General features: G+C 52.2%; 1 protein-coding gene across 1 annotated transcript in view; it reads right to left on the bottom strand.

Annotated features, from left to right (window-relative positions):
• The window catches only part of CCND2 (cyclin D2), a 30,330-nt gene extending 13,072 nt beyond the window's left edge, over positions 1–17,258 (bottom strand). Inside the window, exons 1-4 of the mRNA XM_030321475.2 lie at positions 16,768–17,258; positions 14,743–14,958; positions 11,908–12,067; positions 2,543–2,691 (exon numbers count right to left, since the gene is read on the bottom strand). Of these exons, the coding sequence (XP_030177335.1) occupies positions 2,543–2,691; positions 11,908–12,067; positions 14,743–14,958; positions 16,768–16,962 (720 nt within the window). The 5' untranslated portion in view covers positions 16,963–17,258. The remainder of the gene's footprint in view (positions 1–2,542; positions 2,692–11,907; positions 12,068–14,742; positions 14,959–16,767) is intronic.
• Between the last annotated feature and the right edge of the window lie 3,845 nt (positions 17,259–21,103).

The following is a 21,103-nucleotide window of genomic DNA, read 5'->3' as shown; positions in this document are numbered from 1 at the left end:
TCAACACTCCCAGGAATGAATGGAGAGTCAAGTGCTTCAAACACCCCACCTCTCGACTCATGAAATAGTAAATGAGCTCAGGAAGCAAAACTTGCCTCCCTCCAAATGCTAATGCTTTCTAAAGCCACTCCTTTTATTTTCCTTCACTCTGAGCCTCAGCACTTCAGAGAGCACAGGCAGACAGATGGGAGGAGACCCAGCAGAACTCACGGAGGGCTCAAGTGGTTATCTGAAAAAGTGCTATGGATTTTACATTCTCCTCTGCTCATGCTTGGTTTTTGTTTTTTGGGGGCTTTTTTTGCTTTTAATTTTTATTTTGTTTTTGAGAAAGAGAGAGACAGAGAGACAGTGCTAGTGGGTGAGGTGGGGGGGGGGGGGGGGGCACGGTGGGCAGAGGATCCAAAGCAGGCTCTGCGCTGAAAGCAGAGTCTGATGCGGGGCTCAAACCCACAAGCTGTGAGATCATGACCTGAGCCAAAGTCAGAAGCTTGACCAACTGAGCCACCCAGGTGCCCCTCATGCTTGGTTTTTAAATATTAAGATATGTAACTGAGGGCCCACCGGTAAGCATGTAACATGTGCATGCAAGTCCAGTGCAACACAGCTGGGATTTCTAAGAGACCTCTGAGCGGGTTTGCATCCATTTAACTCAGTCTGACAGCTAACTTGGATGGACTGGCTACATAGTATCTGAAAGGGGCAAGCACTTTCTCCAGTTTGCCATGAGAAACTGGTTTGCAGTCTTGAAAAGCACCCCAAGAGACTCCCAAGAGACTCCCAAGAGACTCTTGAAAAGCACCCCAAGTGGCACCTCAGGAGTGACCTCTGTCCATCTGAAACCAGTAAGGGGTGATAAAAGGACATGTGGAGAAGGCGGGAGACCCATGGGGCAACCGGCCAATTGGAGCAGATCTATAAGTATCTTAAAGAGGTTACAGTGCCTGGGGTCAAACTGTTGCCACTGACATTCTTGTCTCTGGGGGGTCAAGGAAGAGCTGGTCTTAAGCTGCTTGCTGCTCGGGACTCCTTTTTGTAAGGCAGCCTTAAAATAGGGGATATTCAGAAAAGGAAGGAAGCTTCTCATTTCTATAAATGTTAGGTCCTGTCCACGATTTGTCTCTGGAGGATTAGAAAAGCATTCTGCACGTGAAGCTGCCTGGAGGGGTCTTTTCAATCTCTATTTTGGAAACCACGTTTTTAAAGCCTATGTTTTGGACCTAGAATTTTAAAAGCCCAAGAACTGCTTCACAGCAGGCCCCTAGGTTCCATGAGGCCCTTTAACACCTCCCTGCACTACTTCCTTGAGATGGTGATAAAGGCCAAGGCAAAATACAGATACGTAGGTGAGAAAGCCAGGAAGCTGCAGCCTCACACTCTCTGAGCTTCAGCCTTCTGCTCAGCATCCCTGTGGGGCATCAGCCACAGGCCCGCAAACCACATTCTCTCTTAACTCAATATACTCCCACAGCAGGGCATTCGGAATCTCCCTGGAACATCCAGAGGGGGCATCTTCGTGTGGACTCTCCAGGGCCTCTGAGCTGACACACCTCTCGGAGTTGGTTTGGAGCAGAGGCCCTTCCCCAAACAAAAAGCTTTGGGAGCAACCACAAGGGTGGAGCGCAGAGTTCCCAGGCGAGGAGTCTGAGCTTCCTGGGTCCAGTCCCAGCTCTGCTAGTGCCCCCCCCCCCCACACCCCGCCCCACCCCCCGCTGCTTCCCTCAGCCCTCCGCATGGAAAAAGCCCCCACTGGAAGACGCAGGAACTGCCTCGCTGACCTCTCAGAACCACCCCGGCTCGGACCTTCTAAGGACTGCAATTTCCTACCAGCTGAATCAGAGCCTCACTTGACCCTGGTCTCTCAAGACCTTTCTTCTAAAGAGCTTCAAATTCTGGCAAGCAGAACTGCAGCCTCTGGGCAGTCCACGGGGCACAAGAATGGAAAAATCTATAGCTAATAATAGTTCTTTGAATTACTATGGCTCTCTATTCTTTTAGAAGTACTTTTTAATCCATTACCACATTAAACAAAAGGGAAGTGAGAGGCGGGTGGGGTTGAGAGGTGTGTCAAGGCCAGACACCATTCTCGTGGCAGGGCACCTCTTAGGTCCCCACCGCCCCCAGTGCAGCAGAGCCAGGCTCTAGTCCCCTCTCCACGCTGTGTCTCCGCCTTAGTGGCTGTAAGCAGAGCAGCACACTGTGGGGGAGAGGCAGCCTGAGGACATGTACATAAATGGAAATGAAGCAACGATTCAGACCCATGGGGAAGCCCACACCATGAAGGAAAATTAGTAAACAGCCCTCCTCCCACCTTGTTATCTGCCTGCTAGGCTCTTTTCTCTGTTTAATGGCACATAGGCTTTCAAACCCTTAAGAGGAAGCCTCATCTGTTGGATTTTGTACTACCTTGGATGTTGATCTTGGAAAACAGAAACCACCAGCAAAGAAAAATATCTCCAACACATCATCGTCAGGCCAACTGTCTCCCTCCCTGGGCTGAGAAAAGAGACATCTGGTTTTAACCAAGAAGATGGCATCCACCTACCACATCCGTGTTGGTGATCTTGGCCAGCAGATCTACCAGGGCATCACCAGTGAGCGAGCTCACGTCCTCATCCTGCTGGAGCCCACAGATGGCGGCTCCCACACTTCCAGTTGCAATCATCGATGGCGGGTACATGGCGAACTTAAAGTCTGTGAGGACAAGAGGCAGAAGGTCAAGGCACAGGAAGAATCTGGATCCGGGAGCTCCCCAGCTTGAAGACACTCAGATATAGGGTGGTGTTAGGTCAGCTGCACAGGTAACCCCTAACCCCACAGACACGTTCTCTTTTCAGTCTTCCTTCACAAGGTGCCCTTTATTTATTTATTTGCCATCCCTGTGGCAGGTCCAGAGCTAAAATGGGAAGACTGAGGCAGGGAAGGTAGAAAGCCTATCTGAGTGCACAGTGAATTCTCAGAGGATTCAGGTCCCCCAATCCCTCAGTCCACAATCCTGTGAGGGGTTAGCATGTGCAAGGGGCAAGAAACATAGTCTCCTCTGCCTATTCCATGGCAGGAATAGAGGAGGGAGGTCTGAGACGAGTCCAGACAAGGTAACCCTGTGTGCCACAGAAGGGAGACAGACCAGGGGATCTAGACGGTGGAAGGCAGGAAAAGTGTAAGTTGGTAAAATTTTATAAACAATAATCCTGATGTGATCTTGCCATATTCTGTGGCAAGTCAACAGGGACTGATATGGCCCATAACAAAACAACAGATGATTTCATTAAAAAAAGAAAAAAGGGAAGTGAGAAAAGCAGTAATGCAGGAGACAGTGCTGAGGGCCAAGTTTTGCACAATCCTCAACTTCTAACCCAGTGCCAAGGGCCCTCAGAATATTAGCAGAGAAAGCAGGCACCCAGTATTAACCACCGCATCACACGGATGACTTGGTTTAGATTTTATGGTTCTTGGGCCCTAAGATCGCATTTTCTTGCTGGAGAAAAAGAGCGGTTTGCTAATGAGACGTACACCAAGATCGATCGGAGGAGCTCAAACCCTCATCCACTTCCAGTTCTCCACAAGCAAAGAGAGGGGAGGCTCCTGTGAGGCCTCAGCATGGGAGACCGAACGCCTCAGTTTCCTCTGAGCACTCCCACAAGCTCTCAGGCTGGGGGATCGAGATCAGCCACTGCCCAGCCATCAGGGAGGAGACAAGGACACCCACACCTTACTCCCGTTGCTGCTGCTACTAACTGCTAACTACCCACACGTGTACAGTCTCTTCCGGGCTATGTCCCAGTTAATCCACACATCCACCACATAAGGTGGGCACAAATGCCCTAACGTTGCGGATAAAAAAGGACAGACTTCTGAGAACTTAAACTGCCTTTACCAGTGCCTTATGTTGATAGGTTAAAGAGGTTCCTTCCATCACTCACTGTAGTCAGTCCTGGAGTGTGGTAAATCCTCCAGTGTGCTACCTCTGGTTCTAGCATCACTCCAGAGAGTTTACTGTACAGAGCAGTGCAAGGAGGGGGGTGGGAGGGAGGGACAGAGGGAGGACATGGGTCACACTTCAAATTACAGCATAAACGTTAGGTCGAAACATAAAGGTCAACCTAACATTTCCCCTTTTACTGTAAATGCCCTATTACGACAGCATATTCCATAAAAGCACTTTTATAGGTGACCCCATTGTCCAGCGTCACGTTGGTGGTGTTGTCAGAAACACTGCTGGAGCACTGAACCACGCACACACCTCCCATGTTGGCCGAATCCCATGAACAGAGCGAGCCTGGCCGCCTGTCAGTCTGTCTCTATCCTTGGCTTTCTTTCCTTCGCTCGCTCACTATTTCTACTTCTTGAGGGATGTATACTACAGTGTTCTGGCCAAAGCCTGCTGTCCACTAACCCCTTCAGTTCCTTCTCTAGCCCCATGGATGGTGCCAAAGTCGGCCTCCCTGCCTCCTGCTCTGCTGTAGGTCTCTTCCACATGGGCTCACAGGAGTGTTTCTCTGCCCAATAACCTCGTTAGCTTCCCCCTGTGACATTCATAATGCAGAGGAGGCAGCCAGCCCATGGCCTTGAGCCCACAAAGGCCCTGGGTGGGAGCATCTGGCAGGGAAGGACAGGAGGATATCCCTGGCCCTCCCTTTCCTCTGTCCCAGGCCTCAGACCGGGAAGCACACCTCATACATGCCTGTCTTTTGTCACGCTGCTGCACGCAAAACTCACTTCCAATTTTAGCAAACTAATTAACTTCTAGAAGCCAGGGGGTATTTACAGGGTGGTCCTGGGGTGCAGCAGGTGCCAAGGTTGCCGTAAGGACTCTACGTCCCTTCTTGTTTTGCTAGGAAAATGCTGAAGGGCATCCTCCTAGGGATATGGTCCCCTGCCTCCTGGAATTGGGGAGCATCATGGACAAGAACACAGCTGCCTCTTGGCAGCTCAGACTGGGGAGTGCTCCCACAGCAAGGGAAGAGCTGCCGGAAGCTGGGCCAGTCACTGCTCTGCTCCTCTGCCACCCACCACAGTGGCAAACCAGGGTCTCCTACTAGATTCCTGAGCACCTGCCAGGCTCTCCTCTGGGTAAATCCAAAGGAGGTGACATTAGAACTGAAAACCAGATCCACATTGTGGGACCTTGGGTGAGTCACTTCCTCCTCCAGTCCCTGACACTCCATCTGTCTAATAAAGGGTGGGGTTGGATCAGTGTTTTTCTGACTTCCAGTGTTGCAGCTCATTGTTGGGTCATGAAACCCATTTGTGGGTTGTTTTTGTTGCTGTTTAACGGAACAGAACAAGATAGAAAGTATCAGGAAGTAATCATGTAGTAGGAGTAAATATCCTCTTGAAAAACTTTTGTATCAGTCTGATGTACATTTATGTACATCCTGAGTTATGTTATAAAATGTATTTTCTTTCTTCACGGCTTAGGTCAAAAAGTTGGGAGACAGCAGGCTGGCTCATCTCCCAGGTGCCTTCCAGCTCTACTTTGCTCTTCCTTAAGGATCTAGAAGAGCCACCCCCGAGAAAAGGACAAGCAAGAATCACTAGAACAGAGCATAGCTTCTGTCAGCCAACAAAGTCACGAGGCATCTCTCTCCACAGAGAGCAGTGCTAGTTCCTCATGGCATCAGGGGCTGCCCCAGGACTAGGCTCAGGGACAACCCCTCTCTGCTGGTGGGGGAAACAGCAGAGGAAGAAAACACCAGAATAAAACATCTGAAGGGTCGTGTCCTCGTACTAGCTCTAGTTAGCTAACCTCCACGCTCACCCGTGGAAGGTTTCACCCAGCCCATTCAGCCACTCCTGGAAACCATAAACTTTGGCTTGAAAAGTGTTCACCATATCCACTTGGGCAGGGGGGCTTGACAGAAAAATCAGACGGCATGCACGCTATGACCAAGAATACAACCTCCCAGAAACATCTAAATAAAAGTACATACATGCACATGCATGTGGTTGAAGCAGGAGGATTCACAGAAAACATTTCAAATTTTCCCGCAGTTAGATGGAAGAAATGGTAAGCAATTTTATAATACTTTCTCTTAATATTATTCTATTTCAGCAAAAAGAAAATACCAAGTAAAAATCTCTTAGAAATCTCTACACGTCTTGGTCAAAAATACCAACAGGTTGTATCTTGGTGCAGAGGCATATTCAGGGGCAAGGGTCTCTCTCTAGCCTCAGTTGCCCACCTGAAAAGGTAAGAGGTGACATCCTGAGCACCCTCCTTCCTCTGCAGCAGAGTGAGAGGCAATGAATTGACCAGTGATCCATTCTGACAAAGCACAAAGGGTTCCTCCCCGTTCCAGGCAGCATGGATTAATCTGCCGCCCCAGTTGAAAAGCATAGTAATATAATACAGCACGGTACCTTCTAAATGGCTAAGTACATACTACATGGGTAGCTTATAAAAAAACTTCTCAAAGAAAGGGGGTGGTCAAGGGGACAGGAGCATGAAGATACTTAGGAGGACACTCTCCGAGGGCATGAGAAGGATTTGGGCCAAGCAGCTGCAAGAACTGGAAGATGGAGAATGTGGAGGCCGATGACCCACCACCTACCAGCTGTGTGAAGATGGACAAATTACCTGAACCCTATGAGCTTCCATTTTCTCACCAGCAAATTAGAAGAATAATTATACCCACCTGGTAGGGTTGTTCTGAGGACTCAACTAAAAGCACTGTGCTTGGCTCGTGGTAAGCTATCAAGTGTCATCACCATCACTATTCTGACGACGGGAACCTCCAACGGAACCGTGAAGGGGAATTCTGACTGTTGGAGATTCTGTTTAGCATCGGCAGGGGAGAGGAGGAAGGTGCCCAGCATCCCTGGGCAACAGGCGGATGCTGACAGCAGGCCAAGGGCACCAAGACCGCCAAGAAGAAAGGCTCTGTGCTGCCTGGAGAATCTTTCACTGTCACTTGTGTTGTGGGTCCCAGAAATGACCTCACTGAGTCCCCGAAGCCTCATGCTGGTTTGTCAGGAGTGGGAGAAACTGAGGCCCCCATACGATGAATGGAATACAGAAGTTGGCAATGGTCTCCCCGATGTGCCCCATATCCACTCAGCTGCGGTTTGCCCAGAGCCAAGGAGCAATGCCCACATACCGGAAGCCTCTGACATGATGTTCCCCCCTCCCGGGGAGGTGGTGGAGGCAAGGGGCACACCTTGGGGGAACCCCAGCTCTACTGGTTGCTTACTCATCCATGTAGCAGTAGTGGTGAGGTATTAATAAACCGTAAAACTCATCTGTTTCAAAACACTTCCTTTCACAAGTGAATCAATGAATTCTTGAGAGGTTAGATGACTTGTCCAATGTCCAGTGCTGGGCCTGGGGTTAAGGTCGGGACTTCTGGACTGTAGACCCAGTGCTCTTTATAACTTACCGGAATGTGAACAGCTCCTCAAGGCCACCTCCCACATCCCACTAAGGAACACAGGGTGATTTTCCTATCAGAAGTGGGAGAAAAGCCCCCAAAAGCAAGCCCTAGCTCAGGAGTCAGAGAGATAGGTCCTAGCCATGGCACCAGTGATCTGTGTGGCCTGTACAACCCACTTAACCTCCCAAGACCACCAGAGGCGCTCTGGGGGCCCCACTGGGCTTCTTAATCTGGGCAAGGGCAGAGAGGGCTCCATAGTCATCAACTCGCTATCTGCAGGTCTTGGTAAAATTTCGCTGAAGAAAGAGTTCTGAGCTAAGCAGGTCTAAAACCACAGATTAGATGGCCCTGCATGTAAGTTTAGTGCAGATTGTTTTGGCTACGATGTGGAGGCCTTGAAGTAGAAGAGTGATGGCCTTGCTTCTGACCACCACTAGGGGGCGGGAGATACTCGGTCTGAGGCTTAAGACCAACAGGGAAGCCCCCGTTTCCCATTTCCCCCATCTCTCCCCCTCCTCCCACCTGCAGCAAGGTGGAAGGTTAAAAGACCAGAATCCCAGATGCTCATTGGCCAGCAGGTGATGGCCGCAGCACACACCTCACCTACCACCCCTGGAATAGGTTCAGCACACCCTGTCCTTGTGGGGAAGGACCACGGTGACATGGAACACTAATATAACTCCAAAGGCCTAGGTGGCAGGAGGAGGGGAGGGAGACGGCTGGAGAACAGCAAGCAGCCTACTCCTCATTCATTGTCCGGCCAGAAGGGAAGTAAGATAGCCCTGCCACACTGCTGGTCCCCACGGGGTGCGCTGACACTGTCGGCTGCCCACGCCACTTCCCCTCAGCTCCGCGCCCTGTCAGCTGTGGGGGCAGCACAGAGACAGGAAGGTGGCTTAAATTCTTCCCACCTGGCAGCCGCCAGGGCAAACCTTTTTGGGGTAAGGGGCCAACCCACCTACCTTCTCCGGGCCCCGGCTATAATTCTATCTTATGATAGAAGGTTATGAAACGCCTTTGGGTAAAGCCAGGAAGGCTGGAAATACAGCAGTTATCATCACTGGGGCTTCACTGGGGCTCCATTGGGGTTCCAGGGCTCAGGCCTCAGGGTGGGGAGCCTTGGGCGGGGCTACTCAAGTGCATGCTGCAAAGAGCTAATAAGCAAAACACCCTGAGGTGGGGCCCAAGGCAAAAAGAGGGAGATGTGGGATACCACGCATAGGTAGGGAGGTTAAGCACCTCCACCCCACCCCCACACCAAGTTCAAACTCAGTATCATTGGCGTTTCTAGACTAACTGGAATCATCTGTTGAGCGTGAGATCCCCCATCAAGAATCCTCCATTTCCAGAGTGCGATCTTGAGTCATATTAAACGGTACTTCTTTCCCCATTTGCAGACCTGGGGGACTCTACCATCACACCTACGAACAGGGGGACACTAAGGCTCAGTCCTGCTTCCCCAGGATCAAAAGCTCCAGGAAAGGGAATGCCAGGGGCTGTCAGTTATGAAGGTGTCCCTCTCTCCCTCCAGTGCCTTCACTAACCATGACTGGCCCAGAGAGGGACACCAGGCAGGTGGAGGCAGTCTCTCCTGCCAGAAGCCATTTTGAGATGAGTGGGGGGGGGGGGAGGGAGGAGGGCATCTCTCTGCCTTGCCACCATCTTACCCTCTAGCCCCTAAGGAAAACTCGCTCCCCTTCTCATGGCCCCTCTCTGCTCTCCTGCTCTCTCTTCCCCTTTCACACACACACATGCACTCCCCGCACAGACTGAGGAACTACTGCCAGCTCTTTCACAACCAACTTATCCCATAAACTAGCCACACAGCCTAGAGGACTGGCTACCATCTCCTCCAGACCCACTGTGAGTCTGCAAGACCCCGGCTACAGGTGCCTCTTGGGCTTCAGGGTGGAATATTCAGGATTGGAGGACAAGGACAGAGGCGTGAGGTGCAAGGAGCAGACTGGACCTTCCCGGTATCACCTACCTTTGGTTCCCAGTTACCTTGTGCCTGCCGCTTGCCAGACAGTCCTAGGCACTCAACCATTTGTCACACCCTGGCCCCAAAAGGAGGCATTTCAACTAACTGGAAGGTGTTTCCTCCAAGAAAAGTAGATCTGGGCTTTTATACCATCAGGCCATCTGGTATAAAACTCCACAAAGTGAGGATTCTATGTAACTTGGTCATTCATACAGACTCAAGCACAGATCAAGAAAGAAAAGCTTTGTGAGACAGAGCCATCCTTCCTAGACTCAGGAAACTTCTGAGGAGCCCCCTCTGCTCTGACCAGTCCACACCTACGGCTTAGTACATGGCTGGTGGTCTTCATTTGGTTGGAGTTATTCCCTGTATCCTTTCTTAGCCCTTGCCCAGAACTAGCTCATGGCTCCCCAAAGGCAGTCTTCGTGACTTCCTGTGCCACTCCTTGGACCTCTGTCCTCAGTGCCTGAGTTCCAGCTCCTTATTCTGGCCCCAAAGTTGGCAGCCACCCCAAGGATCTGGGCAAGAAGGCCAGAAGTGGGGGGATGGGACCCCCAATTTTAGAGAATGGGCCTTTACAGAAGCTGGGGATCTGCCCATGCCTGGATAATTCCACCTACCATCCCTACCCCAATCAGAGATCAGAATGGGGGAATGGGTGGACAGACCCCAAAAGATCTGTCAGTCAAGAGACAAGGTCAAAGCAGAATCCTGGCTAACAGCTGGGCAATGGGGGAGCTTCGGGTCAGAGGGTCGGGGGTCCTAGGGCTAGAGAAAAAAGGACTGGTTGACCCCTCCCCCACAGTGAATCATGACAATGGAGACGAAGGGACAGCAGGGCCTGGGAGACAAAATGACAAGTCAATGAGGGATTGACCTCTAGGGCCCCAGGCCAGACAGCAAGAGAAGCGAGGAAGCAAAAGAATGGCTACTGTCTAAAAGTCAGCCCCCAGTCAATCCATGGGGGCTCTGAAGAATGGCCCCCTCAGGGCTGCAGGAAGGACAGCTTACTCTCTCATAAAGGGGCACAGGACACATTAACATGGCCATGGGCCCAGTCTGGATCTGGAAGGGCAGGACTACAGAAAACCGGTGAGAAAAAATCTAAGCCCTAGAATCAAATGTGGGTGGCTGGGAACCCTACATTCACGCCAGGGAAGGCAGAGAGTAAGGGGTCCTGTTGAATTGGATTAAGGCAGTTGCAACAGTTAAACACGGAGATGGTGGCATTTTCACAATTAGTACCACAACACATGGTCTACACGTTCCTTGGTTCATAAAGTACCTCTTTGCACATTGTCTCTTTCTGATTTTTGTTTTCCTAACCACCCTGAAAAGGCTGTTAAGATCATGTATCAACAGGTGTGTTTTGCAGATGAAGAAGCTCAAGTTCAGAGAGGTTAAGCAGCCGTCCAAGGTCATCCAGTGATAAGTAGCAAAGCCTGAACTTTTGACTGAGAACACAGAGCATATACACTATTGCATATTGTGTGATCCATTTGTACATACTTACAAATAACATGTAACAAAACATTGGAAAAAGGTAACCCAGGAGTCCCATCTCTAAAATTCAACAACTCTTAGCGAACTTGGGCTGAACCCTCTGAATTCCCCCCCCCCAACCTCCCCCAACCCCCCCTCCACCACAAAACAAAAGACCTGCCCAGTCAGTTCTTTACCTATGATGTCTTTACCTATGATTAAGGTTTCAGGGTCTCTCCCATGGCCACTACCAAGGAACAAAAATAGTAGAAACTGGCCAAGGCTCAGTTTAATGAGACAGTTGTCAAACCACTGCCTTTAGTTTATTAGGGAAATGCAAAGCAAATGGGCCAGTAAGAACTATGTATCAATTGTGGGATCAACGTGGTGGGTGGAAAGCTTTTAATATGAAAAAGCCACTTGCGCTTGCTGGTAAAGGCTGCAACCAATTCAAAACAGCAGCACTTAAAGGGAGGGCATCAGAACTTAGTGCTCAGAAGGTGAGTCCTTGATGAGAGCCAGCCAGGTTCACTCCTCCATCCACCAGTTACCCAGCAGTAAGTGCCCTACAGTAAAGAGAACTCCTTCGACCTCCCTTACTGCTTATCAGGGCAGGCAGCGTATTTATCAAGACAGTGTTCCTTTAACCTATATTTGCCCCCACCCCCCCAAATTTCCTCTTGGCCTTATCTCCAAGCATCCTTTTCCTCAAAAGATTAAAGATTTAAACACAACCAGAGAGCAGTATATATAATCTTCAAAGAGCACTTTAGACATCATAAAGAATATTTTAACAGGCACTTTTTTTTTTTCCGCTTACCACACCTGTCCTCATAAACCATTTATGAGTTTAGTAGAAAAAAGAATACACCAGCTCAGATAAAATAAAGAACACACAGCCTGGGCATGAAAACCTTGTACTCTAGATTACTTGGGACCACCCCTCTCCTGAACCCCTAAGCCCATGCCAGTTAGTACCCCCGTCAGTCTCTCCCTGACCACCCCCCCCAAAGGGCTCTTCAGCCTGTGTCCCCGCCCCCCACGAGGCCCCCTCCGGCTCCAGCCTGCTCCTACCGGTAGCACACAGAGCAATGAAGGTCTGCGCATGCTTGCGGATCAGAGACAACTTCTCGCTGGGCTGGGGCAGCTTGCGAAGGATGTGCTCGATGAAGTCATGAGGAGTGACAGCCGCCAGGTTCCACTTCAACTTCCCCAACACCACCAGCTCCCACTCCTGATGAGGGAGGGAGGGAGGGAGACAAGAGTATAAAACCCAAAGGCTGACCTGGTGTCAGGGACCAGGGGCTGGGGTCCGGACCAGTTCTAATGATGTTCAGGAGGATGCTGCTGGATCCTAAGGTGGGCCCATTTGTCCAAGCCCCCCCCACCCCCCACCTGCCCCCCAAAGCCTGGAAGTCGCTGGCATCTCTTCTTCTGCCTCAAATGTGAGGCTCCACCAAAAATAATGAGAGCCCAGGTAGCTGTTGCCAAGATTCTACTTTCTCCTAGTTCTTTTCCTCTTCGGCTCCCCCCACCCCCCCAGCCAACATGGACCTCCATGCAGTCCTGTTGCCCCCCCCCCCCCCCCCCCCCCCCCGCCCAGAAAGCTGAACTTACAAGACACTGCCAAGGTCATTGTGGCCCTTAGGTAATAATTTATTGTACAGGTCTCTATCGCTGGATTAATAGTCTTTTTAATCCTCAGGGAAAAATGATGCACACAGATAAAGCTCAAAATAAGGTTCCTTGGCTCAACTCCTTGGCAACCAATTTACTTGTAATTGGTGCCAATAAGTGCCACTTTTCTCAGCTTTAAAACTTTCCCCTCAACACATAATGCAGAAGTCTTGGGGAAATGACATTCGGCCAGGAGAGTGCCCTTTCTCCTACATGTTTCATAGGCCTCTGTCACCGAGACTGGAGGACCCACCAGGATGGTCATTAGCAACCCCATGCTGCAGCTGGAGGTTGAACAGGGCAAAGTGAAGGTGCCTGGGCAAAGTCATGGAACCCCTCAGTCCAAATGCTGAGGGGGGACAATATGACCCCCTCTCTCACAGACTTCTCACCATTGGTCCACCTAGTGAAAATCCTTTTTTCTCCCTTACTGAGATACATTTGGGGAATTGTGTTCAGAGTCCAACAGGCCAGAAAGGAAACTTTAAAACTAAGTGCGATCAGAGGGAAAACAGGCCTATCCATTAATCATCTTCAGAAGAGACAGGAAGAGACCACCGTGCCAGTGCACGCTACTCCCCCATTCACCCTAAGAACCCCGGCTCTCTTCCATTTGCTACACCAGCAACCAGAGCCCCAGTCCCCTCCTGTAGCACTAGGTGGCTGTGTGATCTGAGGTGACTCCCTTCCCCTCCCAGAGCCTCGGATTCCTCATAAGTAAATAGGAGGATTCCTGTACCTCCCACCTTCTGGGATCAAGAGACAGGGAAAGGGGGACAAGGCAGGGTGCTTGTGAAGCAACATGAATTGGCTTGGCCGGTCCTGGAAAAACTGGGGTGTCCCAAAGAACACCACGACCCACCATCACGTTGAAACAAACGAGCCAAATGGAAGATTCATTTTCCTGGTTTCCCGTTGAGAAAAACAAACTGGTGATGAACTCTAACGACTTTTCCTTTACATGCTTTAAAGTCCCCCTTGGCTTTTTACAGAGGATTGGGGTTTAAAAAGAGGAAAAAAAAAAACTGGTAAAATTACTACACAACCAGTGTCTTCTAAGATGGCTTGAAATTCCAGCCCTTTCTTCTCACAGGGGAGTGTGAAATAAACCACTCGTCTTGTACTATTATTAAAGGAAGCAGATCTCCCAGAAGAAAGCACCTTTCTGGGCCTCCCGGACCAAACCAGAAGCAGCTGAAATCTGGCAGCGGTTCAAAGGTGAAGTCATTCATGCCCCTCTCTACATTCCCCGCAATTCCTCCCCCATCCTTGCACATGTCTACCACTAGATGGCAGCACAGCCCCAGAAAGGAAGGCCTTTTCACAAAGAGCTCAGTTCTAGGAGCCAGTCCTAGCCCTGTGGACTTTGTGCAGGCCTTCCCAGTAGGAAGGGGGAGGGGCGATCAGAAGGAGGTGGGGGAGGGGGCTCTTCCAAACAGTGCGGAGAAAAGGTGTGCAGACCACGGAAGGTGGGCTTGGGAACCACTCTACCATTCCACACTGCTGCCACATGGACGCCTTGAGTGTGAAGCTGTGGGGAAAATGAGTTAGACTGGGTGGGGAAAAGGTTTGCTGTTAGAAAACCTGAGTCAAGACAGGACCCCTGTCACCGTACAGAGGTCACAGCCCGCCTCCCCAAGAACGAGGCCTCAGATTCCTCCAATTAAAGGACAAATTCTGACTTGGCTCAAACGTCAGTGAGCTGGTATTTAGTGAACAGCTACTATGTGCAGGTATCTTGAAAATTTATAGATAGATAAGACATTACCTTTGAACTCTGGATTCTTAGGAGACGCACCACAACACCCTTTTACCACGGGAACACATGCCTACCATGTGGGAAGTTGAGCTATTTTCTCAAAATTCAGTGGTTGAAAATTTGGAATTTAATTAAAATGTGATCACTGTGTTCCAAGTCTCCCCTACACACACCCATGCATGCACACACACGCGCACACACAAGTGCAAATGAATTCCCCCAACACAAATGTCGCGGGGATCTTATTTGTGGATGTAGCCTCAGGGCTTAGCATGGTGGCTGGCACGCAGTAGGAACACAAAAAAATTCATATTAAAAGCGGTATCTCCTAAAGTGTGAAAATTCCAACGATGTGGTAATTTGGGATCCTAAGGATTCCTTTGGGGAGCAGTGGGCAGAAGCTTATCAGGACAGGAGAGAGCAAAGAAGGAAGGAAGAGCAGAAAGGGAAAAAAGAAAGGAGGTAGGCATTACCAGCAGCTCCTGAGGCTTGATGGAGTTGTCGGTGTAAATGCACAACTTCTCTGCTGTCAGAGGGATGGTCTCTTTGAGCTTGGAGGCCAGGAACATGCAGACAGCACCCAGGAGCTGCAGATGGGTCTTAGGAGTTGGGACCCCAGCCAAGAAGCGGTCCAGGTAATTCATGGCCAAAGGGAAGACCTCTTCTTCACACTTCTGTTCCTCACAGACCTACAATGGGAGTGGGGAAGGGTTGGGGGGTTGAGGGAATAGTGTCAGGAAAAGACAAAAAAAAAAAAAAATGAAAGGCACAACCTATGGAAACAAGCAAAAATATTTAATTTTTGAGTGGGGAGGGGGAGGGGAGTAGGCTATGTGATAAGAATAAAGAGGAGGAAAACGGGGTAAATCTAAATAGTCCATCCGTGCTGGGGTATTCCCCAAGAAGGTAAAAAAAAAAGAGGTGAATTGAAGATCCGAAGCCAGGAGGCAAACAAATGCGCAGTAGCCGCCCGGCTCGGCGACGCTCCCTTTGGCTACTGACTTCTTTGCTCACTCTAACTCGCTCACACTCTCTTTTTTGGATTTCGTCATCTTTTCAAAAAATCAATAAAAATATTCTGGAGGCTCCGGGGGTCTTCTTCTTGGTCTCATTCGGATCCCCGGACCCTGCTCTATCATTCCCGACAATTGGAAAAAATGTCCGGGGGGGTCCCTGCGGCCCAGGCGCCGCTATTGGGGGGGTGGGTGGGGAGAGGTGGGGAAGAGAGGGGGAGGGAGGAGAGGAGGAAGAGCCGCAGCCTCGGCGGCTGGACTCGGGAGCATGGGGAGACGGTTTCAAAAAATAATGAAAAATCGAGGAAATATCCTAGAAAAGCCCTTTTGGCGTGAAAACCCCAAAGAGGATCCAGGCTTCCCGAAACGGAGGTTTCGGGTGCCGGAAAGGTCTGTATCTCGACCCCTGGGGCTTTGGATCCCGAGGGGAAACTTGGAGGGGTGAGCGCCGCGGCAAGAGTGTCCGGCTGCGGCCCACAAGGGCAGAAACTGGGGATCGTGGTGACGAGCTGGGGGAAAGCCGAGGAACGGGGAGCCTCCAGAGAGAGGCACGGGGGACTCTGACCTCTCCTTTAGGGGTGCCCCGACATCTCCCCCCACACACACCTCCTCCCCCCCCCTTCCTACCCCACCCAAATCTCCGCAGCGAGGAAACTGGAAAGCCAAACTGTAAGTAACCTTCCTGAGGTGGGGGTTGGGGAAGAGGGCACTATTACAAGTGGGGTGGCCGGAATAATGGGGTGCGCGGAGGGAGCGGGCGACGTTTTCCAGCCTTTCCAACCGGAGTTTGCAAAGCAACATGGCGAAACCACGGCAGGTCCAGAGCTGTGCATACGTGGGCACACGGCTTGCTCGGCAAAGATTTGGAGCAAGGGTAAAGAAGTGGTTCTTTTGGGTTCCCCTAAAACACATGTTTCTTCAATGCGACTTCCGGGGCTCCTGAATTCTCCGGTTCTCTCCTCCTCCCTCTTCCCCCTCCCTCTTTCTCCCCCCCCCCCCCTTAAGTGCCAACGCGGAGTCGCGACCACATGCGGGGACCTGAGGCTAGGACGAATTTTCTCTGGCTTCTGGGGGGCTGCTTTTTGGCTTTTTTTACGTGTGGGTCCCGATTTCACGCTCCTACTCCCTTCTTCACTGCACCGAAAGCAGTGGCGGCCTCGCAAAAGACAGGTCGGGCTGGGGGTGGGAAGAAGAGGCAGCCACATGCAGGCACACGCGCGCGGGATGCTCCCCCACCCCCGCTCCAGGACAGCCTCGTTTATCCCAGATTTTCCTCCTCCCTTCCCTATCCCCTTCCCCCTCCCCCAGTTAGCCTTGCATCCTGCAAGGAACAGAAACGAAGCCACGCGTCTCGCCAAAGGGCTCGGGGTAACCTCGCGCACAGGAGCGGGGAGGCGAGCGCGGAGCCTGCCCTCTCCAAGTTTTAGGTTCCCTGCGCTGGGGGTGGAGTGGGGGGGGGAGCGAGTATCCTATCTGCAGACCTACCTCCAGCATCCAGGTGGCCACCATCCTGCGCATGTAGGGCTGGATGTCCTTCTGCACGCATTTGAAGTAGGAGCACTGGGGAAGGTAGCGCTCCTCGATGGTGAGCAAGTTCTGCAAAACGCGGTCATCGTAGAGCAGGTTGGCGTCCGGCACGGCCCTGCGGACCGGGTCCACCTCGCAGCACAGCAGCTCCATGGCCAGCCGGGTGCCCGCTCGCTCCCTGCTTTCTCCGGACTGGAAAATTGGGGGTTTTTGGAGGGGGGAGGGGAGAGGGTTCCCCTTACCTCCTTCCTTTGGCTAGGTAGGGGGTTTTCGGGAGAAAAGTTATGGGGCAGAGAGAGAGAGAGGCTGAGGGAGAAGAGAGGAAAGGGATGGGCGGTGGGAGAGGAGAGCCTCGGGGGCTGCTGACTCTGCCTGCCCTCCCCTTCAAACTTGTCTCGCTCTCCCCTGCTCGCTCTTCTCTGCTCTGAGAGGCAGTGACGCAAACTGGCTGGGCAGTTAGTTCTCCTCCCTCTCGCCTCGCTCCCCTCTCCGGTTCCTCCTCCCCTTCCCTCCCCTCCCGTCCCTCCCCTCCTCCTTTCAATCTCTCCCTCCCTCCCTCCTTTCCCCTCTTGTTATTAAGGAGAACAGCAGCTGGCCCGACCTAACTTCAAACGCGGTCCCCCGCCCCCCCACCCGTCTCCTTAGCTCTCCGAGGCCCTCTCCCTCCATCCAGCCCGGCATGCCAGGGGCCCCGATAGGGGAACCCACAAAAAAACCCACACCGATTCCTCTTTAGTCCCTCTAATTTCGCACATTCTGTAAGTTGTATCATGCCAAAATACGACCAACTTGGGCTTTTTCAAAATTGATCCTTACACTCCTGCCCCTGTATGTAAGATCCGAGAATGACGGGTATAGATTACTGGAAGATGGGGTAGGCTCGTGCAATTTTGAAACAGATCCCTTAAGTGAAAAATAAGGAGAGCGATTTTAGAAAAGAGCAAGCTCGGATATCCAGAGATAAAGGTTATATCCCGGACGTTTAAGTTCCTGATCACTGCAAGGCTGTTTCAAAAGTCCGATTAAAGGGACCAGAACAAGCCCCCCCCCCCCAGCCCCCACGCCCGCATTTGTGTGTGGAGAGGAAGAAGAGGAAGGGGTGGGTGTTAGGAGGGAGGGGGCAGCTTCTTCGACGTGATAGAATGTGACCCTAGAGCAGAAACCAGCCCATTCTTGGGGGCGCTACAGGCGCCTTGGGGAGCAGCGGAGAGACGCCCAGGGCTGCCGCAGGCCGGCGGGGGGCGGGGGGGGGGCCGGTTTGCAGGGCTACCATTGGTTCCCCCGCGGCCGGCGGCCACGCAGGAAAAACCCGCTTCCTCGCCCCTGCATCTGCTGACAAGCTGCCCGAGGTGTCTGCGCCGAGCGTGGCCACACTGATACAGCTTTCTAGGAAATAGCCCGGGAGGGGGAGGGGAGGGGAGGGGAGGGGGGCAAGGGAGGGATTAGGTCTGGCTCCCCCTCTCTCCCCCTGCGCAAACAACACCACCCCTTCCTTTCCTCGGAGGCCCAAGACTTCCACCCAGTGTCCTTCGCTTGCATCCTCGCCGACCCCTCGGGGTTCACGCCTCACCCGCCAGCCAGGGCTTTCTCCCCGGGAGCAGGATTGTGGTGGAGATGCTGCCAGCCTAGTCGGCTCAGACATGTGCTCAAATGCATGCCGGGGTCAACGCTGCTTTTACAGGGGATATAGTGGCGTTTCCTCACCTCCTTCCTCCCACCACCCCCGCCCCCACGACTTTCAGTGTTATTTCACTTTGGGGGGATGGGGAGGGAGCCCAGAGCCCCCAGTAAGTTGGCCGAACTGGCACGTGCAGCGAGCATGGCGTGGGTCAGGGCCCTGGAAACACCATGGTCAGCTGTGCACCTCCTTCACCGAGAAAGGGGGCCCAAACCGGGACGTGGAGAGTTAGCGGGGCGGGAGGGGGGGGGCGAGCTGGGTGAGCTGTTCACTAGATTCCCTGAAAGAAGGGGCCGAAGTGGAATAGAGAAGGCCGGGAGTGAATAAACCAGAGGTGCAAGCGATTTGCTCAGGCCCTGAAGCGAGCCCCTTTAAACGAGGGTGGGGCGGAAGGGGTGGGTGGGGGACGAAGGGGGGGCATATCTCTTTAAAGTGTGAGTAAGAGTTTGGGGCGCCGTCTCCCCTCCCTCTATTTGCATAGCCAATAGCTCTGGGGCTCCTGCTACTGCGCGCTGATTGTTACCGGGCAGATTACTTTTTTTCTTTTTTTTTCTTTTTTTTTTTCTTTCTTTTTTTTTTTTTTTTTTTTTTTTTTTTTTTTTTTTTTTTTAGTAGGACGCGTTCCCCGCTACATCAAAAGGAAGCCAAGGGAGGGCGGAGGGAAAGCGGGGACTGGGGCGGGCGAGGGCTGGGGAGAGGCCGCGGTGCCTCCGACCTTATCAATAGCCGCGGGAATTAGTATCCAATCTACCTTAGGTAAAGAAAGGGGAGGGAAGGGGGCGGGCGAGGAAAATGTCTAATTGCTGTGGAAGCCATTAGCTTTCGGGAAGAAAAAAGCTCAATGAGAAACCCAAGTTGCAACTCAAAATGAAACAGCCCTGCACAGCGGATGACACTCCGGCTAAGTACAGTGTTCCTCGGAATAGAGTCGGTCCCTAACAATTACCTATTGATTTTAGTCAACTTGGACTTCCCGACTCCAGCTTGAGTCACTCCGGATAAATATATTAACTTACATTTTAAGACCCCATAAAGGAATTACTCAAACTTCACCTCAGCCACCAATGAGCGTTTCAAAGAAAGCTGCTGGGGAGGTGGGGGGGGGCAGTGGGGGTGAGAGAGGTATTTTTAAAGTATAAATCTAGCCCGACAGGCAAGGACAGAAGTCGGCGAAGGCTTCCAGCCTCTTGACATCACTTGATAACTAACTAAGCACGGTCTTCTCTCCACCTCCCTGCAGGGAAAGCATCCCCAGCCCTGGGGCTCCTGAAATGGGGAGGAGGGGGGAGGGGAAGAGGCGGGTGGTCGTCCTCCCGGCCTGGCCCACCCTGAGGGGAGGGGGGAGAGCCTGGGTGGCGACGTCTCGAGTCTCAAAAGCAAGCCGAGGGCCCCTCTAGCCCCTTCCCTCCCCCCGTACCCCTACCCCTACCCCTGTCTGTCTTCTCGGAGAAATTCCGGCGGGGCGCGGGGCTGGGGGAGCGGCGGCTGGGAGGGGAGGGGCGCAGAGGGGTGCGGGCGGATGCCCCCTCTCCCGCCGGCCTTTGCATTCACTCAGCCCCACGCGGGCGGACGCTTCCCGCGTGGCAGGCTTGCTTCTTCGAGTTCCCCCATTCACTTCCACTTCCTATTACGGACTGTTCCCGAACATTAACCTCGCTTCGAATCCGTTCCCCAGTTGGGTTTCAGTCTCCAACGCACGGGGTGGGGCGTGAGAGGGTGCGGAGGTTGGCAGGAATGTCTCCGGGAGGCTTGGACTGGAAACTGAGTTTTCCCTTTCGGTCGCCACTCCGACCATGTGTTAAAACCTTAATTTTGCTTGTTAAGAAGCACAGCACCTAGCACGCGGGAAAAGGCACGTTGCCTTCCGGGCAAATGTGCGAATTTTCTTTGAGTATAGACTCGGGTTTGGGGGGGGGGGTGGACCCAAGCGCCTATGCTCTGCCTTTTAAGTCAAAACTGGTCCCTGTGGAAAAAGGGGGGAGGGGAATAATGTTGGTTCTTCCTTATCCCCTTTTCACCCTCAAGGAAGAAAAAATTCTGTCCTTCATAGGATCAGTGATAAACTCTGGTGAACATAAGTTTTATTGGACTTTTATTCCCTCCCGTGCAGGCTCCCCACCCCCTGTTCCTCGCGTTTTGGAGTTTCGGTTGGAAAGTGTACAAAACCCTGTAGGTGTAGGGTGCAGCAGGGTGTTGGGTGTTTATAGGCACATTTCTGCAGGAACCTGCAAACACTAAGCACACACACTCCCAAGCTCACCTGGCAGATGCCCGCAGGCCAGGTGATCACGCCGTCGGCTCACAGCTTCCGAGCCGCGCGCTAGTTCGAGCCCCGCTGCTGCGTCGCAGGGGCGATCTAGCCGGGTGGGGGGAGGGGAGTGAGTTCAGGCTCCGGAATGGGTACCATCGCCCTCCCCCGAAGTCCCTGAAAGAGCAGGGCTGTGTCTGTGTTTCTCCATTGAAGGATGGTTAGACAATGAAAACCAAAAACCCGACGGTTACTTCAAAGTAGGTGGCAAGTGACCTAGTCTCAGTTCCCGGCTCCCGGGACACAGTAAAGAGCTAGAGAAGGGAGAGAAAGAGGAATTGGGGAGGGGGGCGGTCACAGGAAAAGAG

Source organism: Lynx canadensis, chromosome B4, assembly GCF_007474595.2.
Source record: "Lynx canadensis isolate LIC74 chromosome B4, mLynCan4.pri.v2, whole genome shotgun sequence".
NCBI classification, from domain to species: domain Eukaryota; kingdom Metazoa; phylum Chordata; class Mammalia; order Carnivora; family Felidae; genus Lynx; species Lynx canadensis.
This window is presented reverse-complemented; position numbering and strand designations above follow the sequence as displayed.